A 10,626-nucleotide genomic window follows, 5' to 3' on the forward strand; every position below is an offset into this window, starting at 1 on the left:
TTTGAGCCACCTCTTAAGAAAATCTAAAAAATATGAATGGAATGATAGATAAATCACAAGTACAAACTCATCATATTATTTGCATTTTAGATAGGATTTATTCAGCAAAATTTAAGGGTGACGTTATCAATTTTTTTAGGAGAAATGAACAAATACATTTTGAACAAAAGTTTACCATGCTTATAATAACTTTAAAATATCTCCAAGATTTCACAGCATTCGGTTTTGTAATTCCTGATTAAATCGATAAAATAAATTCACGCATTCATTAATTTTTTTGAGTCACCCTGCATATGCAAATCCAAAAATATGAATGGAATGATAAATCACAAGTACAGACTCATCATATTTTGTACATTTTAGATAGGATTTATTCAGCAAAATTTTGGGGTGACGTCATCAATTTTTTAGGGGGGATGAGCAAATATATTTTGATAAAAAACTGACCATGCTTATGATAACTTTAAAATATCTCCAAGGTTTCACAGCATTCGGTTCTGTAATTTCTGATTAAATCAATAAAATAAATTGACGCATTCATTAATTTTTTTTGAGTCATCCCGTATATGCAAATCGAAAAAAATTGAATGGAATGATAAATCACAAGAAGAGACTCACCATATTTTGTACATTTTAGACAGGATTTATTCAGCAAAATTTTGTGGTGACGTCATAAATTTTTTAGGAGGGACGACCAAATACATTTTGATACAAAATTTACCATGCTTATGATAATTTTAAAACATCTTCAAGATTTCAAAGCACTCGGTTTTGTAGTTCCTGAGTAAATCAGTAAAATAAATTTTGCGCATTCATTAATTTTTTTGAGTCACCCTGTATATGCAAATCCAAAAAATATGAATGGAGTGATATATCACAAGTACAGACGCATCATATTTTGTACATTTTAGATAGGATTTATTCGGCAAACTTTTGAGCTGACGTCATCAAGTTTTTGGAGGGGATAACCAAATATATTTTGACTAAAGATTTATGATGCTCTATATAGCCTTAAAACATCTGCAACATTTCAAAACATTCGGGTTAGCAGATTCAAAATTAAATTGCAAAATGTTGTTTTATAATTTTGATTTTTTTTTCAAAAATCTGGACGTTTCGGGTAAAAACTGAATTCGGAGTCGTAAACTACATGTGTAGGACTATGTTATTTTATACAATTTAAGACCCATTTACTAAGTACAATTTTGTAGTGACGTCATTGCATTAGTGGTGGGGATGATTAGACAAATTTTGGTTAGCGTTTTACCATCTACATGATATTCCTAATATAAGTACAAAATTTCACAACAATCGGTCCAGTACTTTCGGAGATTATCTGTCTAATAAAAATCCGGGACGGCAGACAAACGAACAGACGGACAGACGGACAGACGGACAGACGGACAGACAGACGGAAATGGGAGACCTATTTCTTCGTATTCTAGGGGCCATGAAAGATCGAGAAAATGTAAAAGTAGAGAGTCGGCCGACGGACTCGATTACAATACGCTTTTTGCTTACGCTCGGGAAGTAAAAACATTGAAATCGGTTCATCCGTTTGGGAGCTAGGGTGCTATAGATATACAGATACACAACGGGTTCAAATTTATTACTCCTCTTTTTCCATCAGGGGTTAAAAAGTAACTATATGTCCACCACCACCCTATTATCAGTGTACGTTGTTTTCAAGATGCTCTCGTTAACTTACGTCCCAGTTTAAGACAATATGAGAAGATTTTTTTTAGTTATTTTCGAATGTCAATAAAGTATTTTGGTAAACTGCATAATAAATTAGAAAGTTGTTTGAAATTTTCAAATTTCAACAAGCTGGCACCCAAGGAACTCTACGCAGCAGATCATCATGTGGAATGTTTCATTTGAACACACGGTTTATTGCTTCTACGGCCTGACGATCAGTACAACTCAGAGATAAAAGTAATAATAATTAACACCCTAAAATTATTTGTCTATTATTACCTATCTCCTCTAAGCAATGGACAAATTCTTCAAGTAGAAGCAAGAGTCACATCGAACCAATAGAAATAGAGAAAGAAAAATAGACATAAAATTATAAAATAAAAAAATTGGTCTAAAGAGTTTAGACAGTACTTCCCTCGCTGTCGGAAACTTGACGACTGCATGCCTATTGTGTTTTTTTTCTCATTACATTTTTGTAGTGGGAATTTAAAAAAAAATTGCGATGACGTCATCAACATTTTTGCAAGGACACGTATATCAGTTGGGATAGATGTAGTGTAATACTAAGAATAAAATTATTATATTCTCAAATTTTCGGGAAAATGAATTGGGTCGTTTGAATATTGATTTGTAATAATCAATAAAATAACGAAACAATTTACTCACGTATACCTACGTATCAGAGGCAACTGAAAATCGTGTATGTATAAACATTGTTAATTTAAGATGACAGGCGTAACAGCATACGTGAGAGCCAAACACAGAAACTGTAAACAAAACGACCGTCGGTTTTATTGCTTCGACTTCCGCTTATTATATAAAACATTGGGTTTTATTTTAATTCTTGACGGTGAAATTCACAATTGGTTGATTATAAACATGTCTATTTCACATTCGCGGAATCAAGTGAACGCATAAAACAAATGCAGGTCTGTAATGTTAAAGTCGATGTAAATAAGCGTGCTACCCTTATGTTTCAACCGAGTTTTTCCTTTAACAAATTTTGTGTCTACCAAATTGGGTTGGTTGGGGTGTAATACTAATAAGTGTTGCCTTTAATTTAATCAATAAAATAAATTGACTTCATTAATTCTTTTGAACCACCTCTTAAGAAAATCTAAAAAATATGAATGGAATGATAAATCACAAGTACAAACTCATCATATTTTTTGCATTTTAGATAGGATTTATTCAGCAAAATTTAAGGGTGACGTCATCAATTTTTTTAGGAGGGATGAACAAATACATTTTGAACAAAAGTTTACCATGCTTATAATAACTTTAAAATATTCCCAAGATTTCAAAGCATTCGGTTTTGTAATTCCTGATTAAATCGATAAAATAAATTCACGCCTTCATTAATTTTTTTGAGTCACCCTGCATATGCAAATCCAAAAATATGAATGGAATGATAAATCACAAGTACAGACTCATCATATTTTGTACATTTTAGATACGATTTATTCGGAAAACTTTTGAGCTGACGTCATCAGTTTTTTGTAGATGATAACCAAATATATTTTGACTAAAAATTTATTATGCTCTTTATAACCTTAAAACATCTGCAAGATTTCAAAGCATTCGGTTTTGTAGTTCCTGATTAAATCAATAAAATAAATTTACGCATTCATTAATTTTTTTGAGTCACTCTGTATATGCAAATCCAAAAAATATGAATGGAGTGATAAATGACAAGTACAGGCTCATCATATTTTGTACATTTTAGATATGATTTATTCGGCAAACTTTCGAGCTGACGTCATCAAGTTTTTGGAGGGGATAAGCAAATATATTTTGACTAAACATTTATTATGCTCTTTATGACCTTAAAACATCTGCAAGATTTCAGAGCATTCGGTTGTGTAGTTCCTGATTAAATCAATAAAATATATTTACGCATTCATTAATTTTTTTGAATCACCCTGTATATGCAAATCCAAAAAATATGAATGGAGTGATAGATCACAAGTACAGACTCATCATATTTTGTACATTTTAGATATGATTTATTCCACAAACTTTTGAGCTGACGTCATCAAGTTTTTGGAGGGGATAAGCAAATATTTTTTGACTAAAGATTTATGATGCTCTTTATAGCCTTAAAACATCTGCAACATTTCAAAGCATTCTGGTTAGCAGATTAAAAATTAAATTTCAAAATGTTGTTTTATAATTTTGATTTTTTTTCCAAAAATCTGGACGTTTCGGGTGAAAAGTCGATTCAGAGTTGTAAACTACATGTGTAGGACTATGTTATTTTATACAATTGAAAACCCATTTACTATGTACAATTTTGAAGTGACGTCATCGCTTTAGTGGTGGGGATGATTCGACAAATTTTGGTTAGCGTTTTACCATCTACATGATATTCTTAATATAAGTACAAAATTTCACAACAATCGGTCGAGTACTTTCGGAGATTATCTGTCTAATAAAAATCCGGGACAACAGACGGACAGACGTACAGACGGACAGACGGACGGACAGACGGACAGACGGACGGACAGACGGACAGACGGACGGACAGACGGACAGACAGACGGAAATGGGAGACCTATTTCTTCGTCTTCTAGGGGTCATGAAAGATCGAGAAAACGTAAAAGTAGAGAGTCGGCCGACGGACTCGATTACAGTACTTCCTTTGCTTACGCTCGGGAAGTAAAAAAAACTAACAAATTGTTTCTCAGAAATTATACATGATTAAAACCGTTGCTACATTTATAAGACAAGTGTACAGGAAATGTTCCCACTTATATATTTTTACTTCCCGAGCGTAAGCAAAGGAAGTATTGTAATCGAGTCCGTCGGCCGACTCTCTAGTTTTACGTTTTCTCGATCTTTCATGACCCCTAGAAGACGAAGAAATAGGTCTCCCATTTCCGTCTGTCTGTCTGTCTGTCCGTCTGTCCATCTGTCCGTCTGTCCGTCTGTCCGTCTGTCCGTCTGTCCGTCCGTCTGTCCGTCCGTCTGTCCGTCTGTCCGTCTGCCGTCCCGGATTTTTATTAGACAGATAATCTCCGAAAGTACTCGACCGATTGTTGTGAAATTTTGTACTTATATTAAGAATATCATGTTGATGGTAAAACGCTAACCAAAATTTGTCTAATCATCCCCACCACTAATGCGATGACGTCACTTCAAAATTGTACATAGTAAATGGGTTTTCAATTGTATAAAATAACATAGTCCTACATATGTAGTTTACAACTCTGAATCGACTTTTCACCCGAAACGTCCAGATCTTTGGAAAAAAAATCAAAATTATAAAACAACATTTTGAAATTTAATTTTTAATCTGCTAACCAGAATGCTTTGAAATGTTGCAGATGTTTTAAGGCAATAAAGAGCATCATAAATCTTTAGTCAAAAAATATTTGCTTATCCCCTCCAAAAACTTGATGACGTCAGCTCAAAAGTTTGTGGAATAAATCATATCTAGAATGTACAAAATATGATGAGTCTGTACTTGTGATCTATCACTCCATTCATATTTTTTGGATTTCCATATACAGGGTGACTCAAAAAAATTAATGAATGCGTAAATATATTTTATTGATTTAATCAGGAACTACAAAACCGAATGCTTTGATATCTTGCAGATGTTTTAAGGTTATAAAGAGCATAATAAATTTTTAGTCAAAATATATTTGGTTATCTTCTACAAAAAACTGATGACGTCAGCTCAAAAGTTTGCCGAATAAATCGTATCTAAAATGTACAAAATATGATGAGGCTGTACTTGTGATTTATCATTCCATTCATATTTTTGGATTTGCATATGCGTGACTCAAAAAAATTAATGAAGGCGTGAATTTATTTTATCGATTTAATCAGGAATTACAAAACCGAATGCTTTGAAATCTTGGGAATATTTTAAAGTCATTATAAGCATGGTAAACTTTTGTTCAAAATGTATTTGTTCATCCCTCCTAAAAAAATTGATGACGTCACCCTTAAATTTTGCTGAATAAATCCTATCTAAAATGCAAAAAATATGATGAGTTTGTACTTGTGATTTATCATTCCATTCATATTTTTTAGATTTTCTTAAGAGGTGGTTCAAAAAAATTAATGAAGTCAATTTATTTTATTGATTAAATTAAAGGCAACACTTATTATTAGTATTACACCCCAACCAACGCAATTTGGTAGACACAAAATTTGTTAAAGGAAAAACTCGGTTGAAACATAAGGGTAGCACGCTTATTTACATCGACTTTAACATTACAGACCTGCATTTGTTTTATGCGCTCACTTGGTTCCGCGAATGTGAAATAGACATGTTTATAATCAACCAATTGTGAATTTCACCGTCAAGAATTAAAATAAAACCCAATGTTTTATATAATAAGCGGAAGTCGAAGCAATAAAACCGATGGTCGTTTTGTTTACAGTTTCTCTGTTTGACTCTCACGTATGCTGTTACGCCTGTCATCTTAAATTAAGAATGTTTATACATACACGATTTTCAGTTGCCTCTGATACGTATACGTGAGTAAATTGTTTCGTTATTTTATTGATTATTACAAATCAATATTCAAAACGACCCAATTCATTTTCCCGAAAATTTGAGAATATAATAATTTTATTCTTAGTATTACACTACATCTATCCCAACTGATATACGTGTCCTTGCAAAAATGTTGATGACGTCATCGCAATTTTTTTTAAATTCCCACTACAAAAATGTAATGAGAAAAAAAACACAATAGGCATGCAGTCGTCAAGTTTCCGACAGCGAGGGAAGTACTGTCTAAACTCTTTAGACCAATTTTTTTATCTTGTACGTAGGTAAGTTATTACCGCATGCTTATCACACACTAATTTAAAGATTAACACGTAAGTAATATAATTAACATATTCAAAGTAAGGTGTCGTAAAACAAATGATTAAAATAATTAATTTTTACACAAATTACACATAATTTTAAGATGGAAATACGAAAACAATGTCTCAATTTATAAAAAACACGTGTAGGTAACTTTTCAAATGGGAATTCCTTATGGCGTTTCATTTGTTAGTTTCGCTAGCCTATGTTATCAGTACTGTATGGCAACCTTTAACAATCACCTTCAATATTTGTTAATACAATACAATAAAACACTAGTGCACACAAGTATTCAGTGTTTGCATAAGTAAGTACTTCCAAATCCCTGAACAAATTATTTAACAACTATTTGGCAACGTCAATAATTTTCATGTATCCGTCACATGAAAATTTCTTATTTAAGGAAAAATTAAATTGCATTGAGATCAACTGTTGCAGATTGTTCGCAGAAATTCTTCATAATGGCAACCGTACCTTTGGTTTTGTGTCTTCTTTCGTATTTTTTTTCACCGAGCTTTGCTGCTGTCATTGTTCAAACCAATAAAAGTGAGTTAATTCAATCTATATCGTTTTAAAATAAAAAATCGCATAGATCTTTTCGAGAACATCGAACCAACACCGGACGCACAATTACTTAAAGAAGACCAAACCTTCTGGTATGGAGTAGCTGGCGACTATTTAGAAGAAATGATTAAACTTGATCAACAACCGAAGAAACACGTTGCGAAGAATGTAGTCATCATGATTGGAGATGGCATGGGAATTCCGACGGTTACGGCAACCAGAATATACAAAGGACAAAGAAACTACGGCAAAAGCGGTGAAGATCACAAACTTGTTTACGAAAACTTTCCTAGTGTAGCTTTAGTTAAGGTAATGTTAGAACGAAGATTAGAAAATACAACTTAATTCCCACTAACTCAAATTCTAACAATCTACCAAACACAAGTACGACAAAAATACCAGCTTGTTAGTTGATTGACAATTTCTTTGTGGTGTTTGGGACAAATGGTAGAGACTGTTCCTAACCTTGACTAACTTTTAGACTTATAACGTGGACATGCAAGTACCAGATTCTGCTGGAACAGCTACCGCTCTTTTTTCAGGTATATTCTTATACACAGATAAATTAATTCGCATTTTTCATTTAGAACCTCTATACCTAATTATTCTATAGGTGTGAAAACCCGCTACGAAGCAGTCGGTGTAGATGTCCAAGCCCACAAAGAAGTACCGGATTCAGAAATTTTCGAAAAAAGCAAAATCGAGGGTATAATGACTTGGGCCCAAAATGCCAATAAAGACACTGGTAAGAATTGCTGTGTTTTTTTGTGTTGGAATTAATAAGTGGTGTTTAGGTATTATTACTACGACGAGGATAACCCATGCCACTCCTGCTTCGACCTATGCCCATTGTCATCATCGCGATTGGGAATGTGATAGCGAAGTTCCGCAAAATTTTAAACCTTTCGTTAAAGATATTGCACGACAACTAGTAGAGGATGCCCCAGGAAAGAATTTCAAGGTGAGTGTACCAATTAATTCTCGGTAGGCATAGTAAAAATTATCCAAACAGCAAGACAAAGACTTTGAATTATCAAATTTACTCCTTATCGTTACAATTTTCAATTTGTTATTTTTGATGCTATCCGTGGTAATAAAGAGTAAGTTTTTATAGACACGATGACTAAAGTTTATTACTTTGTTATTCACGTTGTTTTTTGTTTTCTAATCCTTGGAATTTCATGAATTACTAAAAATTAGTTTACATAGATAAAAGATTTAAGACCTTTAAACTATGAAGAAATTGATTACTTATATGAGAACTTGATTACAAATTAATATAATGTATTTAAAATTTTTTAATAACTTCATTGATTACGTAGTAAACAAGAATACAAAATTCTTGGATTTAATAAGTAAGTAAATGTAAAAATTTATTTTTTCGAGACCTACAAGAACTAACCACTAATAATTTTCTGAAAAAGCATTCTGTTGATGCCAAAACCAAATAAATCTCTAATTAGATGCAATAATAAAGATACATTTTTCTAGGTCATATTAGGGGGAGGGTACCAACAACTAGGTTACATCACTCAAGACCTCAGTGACGGTGAATGTGTCCGAACCGATGGCTTAAACCTAACTGAATCGTGGATAGCAAAACATGAAAATTTAAGCGCAGCCTTTGTGAGCAACAATGAACAGTTAGCAAATATTGGTGACGTCGACTGTCTCCTCGGACTCTTTCATCATGACCACGTACCTTATGATCTCCTCCGTGACGAAGGTCCAAAAGGAACTCCAAGGTTATCAGAAATGACACTCAAAGGTCTCAACATTCTTAAAAAAAACCCAAATGGGTTCGTTTTGATGATAGAAGGAGGACGTATTGATCATGGCCACCACGACAACTACGCACGACTTGCTCTCGCTGAATCTGCAGAATTCGAAAAAACTATTTCTTTGGTAGTCGAAGAGACGGACTCTGATACTTTAATTATAGTGACAGCTGATCACTCGCATTCCATGACTATTAACGGGTATGGACAGAGAGGAAATGATATTCTAGGTAAAAAGTTTCTACATTTTTAGTCTTTGAAAATAATTTAAAAAATCTGTTACAGGTTATGGACTTGAAACTGAGGATGACAAACCTGCGCTAACTCTGAGTTACGCGAATGGACCTGGTTTTGCTTATCATTACTCGCCGAACGTTTCTTCTATTCTCGGGCCATGGATTGATGTAAGAACAGATGATATAAATCGTCTCAACAATCCGGAATATCAACATCTGGCCACGTTTGAAGTTGATGACGAAACCCACGGTGGTGAAGATGTTGGTATTTTTGCTACAGGACCAAGTTCTCACCTGATAAGAGGAGTTATGGAGCAGAATTATGTAGCACATTTGATTAGTTATGCTGCTTGTATAGGACCCAGGGCGACAGCAAACCCTTACTGTAATAACTTTAAAAGTTCTGCAGCTAATTATTCAAGCCTTTGCTCATGGGGAATAATCTTACTTATTCTGGTTATCGTTTCGCACTAAATATAAAACTATCCAGTTTTTGTAAAAATGGTTCCTATATTTGTCTTGATTGAAACAAAGAAAATTGTTACAAGAAAAAGTTTTTTTTTTCTTGTAACACTGAATTAACGCATTTATTTCAATTCAAAAATTTCAAATTTTCTAAAGAAGCGCGCCATCTACACGATCGATGAGTTGCTTGCTTTCGATATTTGCGTTGATTAGTGGTATTTGCGTTGATTAGTGCTATTTGTCTTGTTGTTTCATAACGGGTGTTCAGTTAAAAAAGTCATCATGTTGGCTTTGATTTTTTGTAGACATTGTGAAGTATGTCTACAATTAACCTCAAATTTTATCGATGACAGCTGACAACGCGGAAATGTCAATTAGGTATATAAAGCAGTATGAATTAATAAAAGATAACCGTTTTTCCATACGTTTTCTTTTATCTAAAAAGCAACGCCAACTTGACGACTTTTTTAATTTAACACCCGATATGTGTGATTCCATTGTAATAAATTTATACATATGTGACGTTTCCCATACCATAATTATGTATTTAGTTTATGGAAAGAATGTATATTATTATTATGATTATACAGTGTACAACCACAGTGTACACATTATTTAGGGACAACTCGCTGTTTATAGAAAGACGTTTTGATGAGTGGTCGTTTGTCTTAATCGTGTGAGGGCATCCGAAATATTTGACAAATTCGTTTTTTTGTTTTGCCGGTTTTGCTTGTTTAAATGCTGCTCTTCCCACGAAATTATACAGAATAAAAATGACAAAATCTATTCATTTTTTTCTCATAGGGGGGAACATCAACTGTGGCGAAAATTTTATCAATAGGGGACCAAAATTTAAAAACATCACTATCTGGCAAGCGAAAACCAATGGATTTATTTACAAATTATATGTTTCGGAAAGACCTGCAACGACAAATTTGGCAACTTAATGAAAAAAACGAATGTTTCACTGTAGATACTCTTTTGGCATATTTTAGGGAACAGTTGGAATTTAAAGGGGGGTGAACCACATTATACAAAATTCTTAAGTCAATGGGTT

The 10,626-nt window shown here is 33.3% G+C and overlaps 1 protein-coding gene across 1 annotated transcript; it reads left to right on the top strand.

Annotated features, from left to right (window-relative positions):
• Positions 1-6,709: 6,709 nt before the first annotated feature.
• Positions 6,710-10,355, top strand: LOC135137631 (alkaline phosphatase 4-like). The gene is made up of 8 exons (XM_064067338.1): positions 6,710-6,833; positions 6,965-7,072; positions 7,119-7,399; positions 7,572-7,632; positions 7,704-7,835; positions 7,885-8,051; positions 8,582-9,098; positions 9,154-10,355. The coding sequence occupies exons 2-8, from the start codon at positions 6,988-6,990 to the stop codon at positions 9,576-9,578; spliced, it is 1,668 nt and encodes a 555-aa protein (XP_063923408.1). The 5' UTR covers positions 6,710-6,833; positions 6,965-6,987; the 3' UTR covers positions 9,579-10,355.
• Positions 10,356-10,626: the final 271 nt, after the last annotated feature.

Source organism: Zophobas morio, unplaced genomic scaffold (genome assembly GCF_036711695.1).
Source record: "Zophobas morio isolate AGI-343-1 ecotype UQ-CSIRO unplaced genomic scaffold, CSIRO_AGI_Zmor_V1 ptg000029l, whole genome shotgun sequence".
Lineage (NCBI taxonomy): Eukaryota > Metazoa > Arthropoda > Insecta > Coleoptera > Tenebrionidae > Zophobas > Zophobas morio.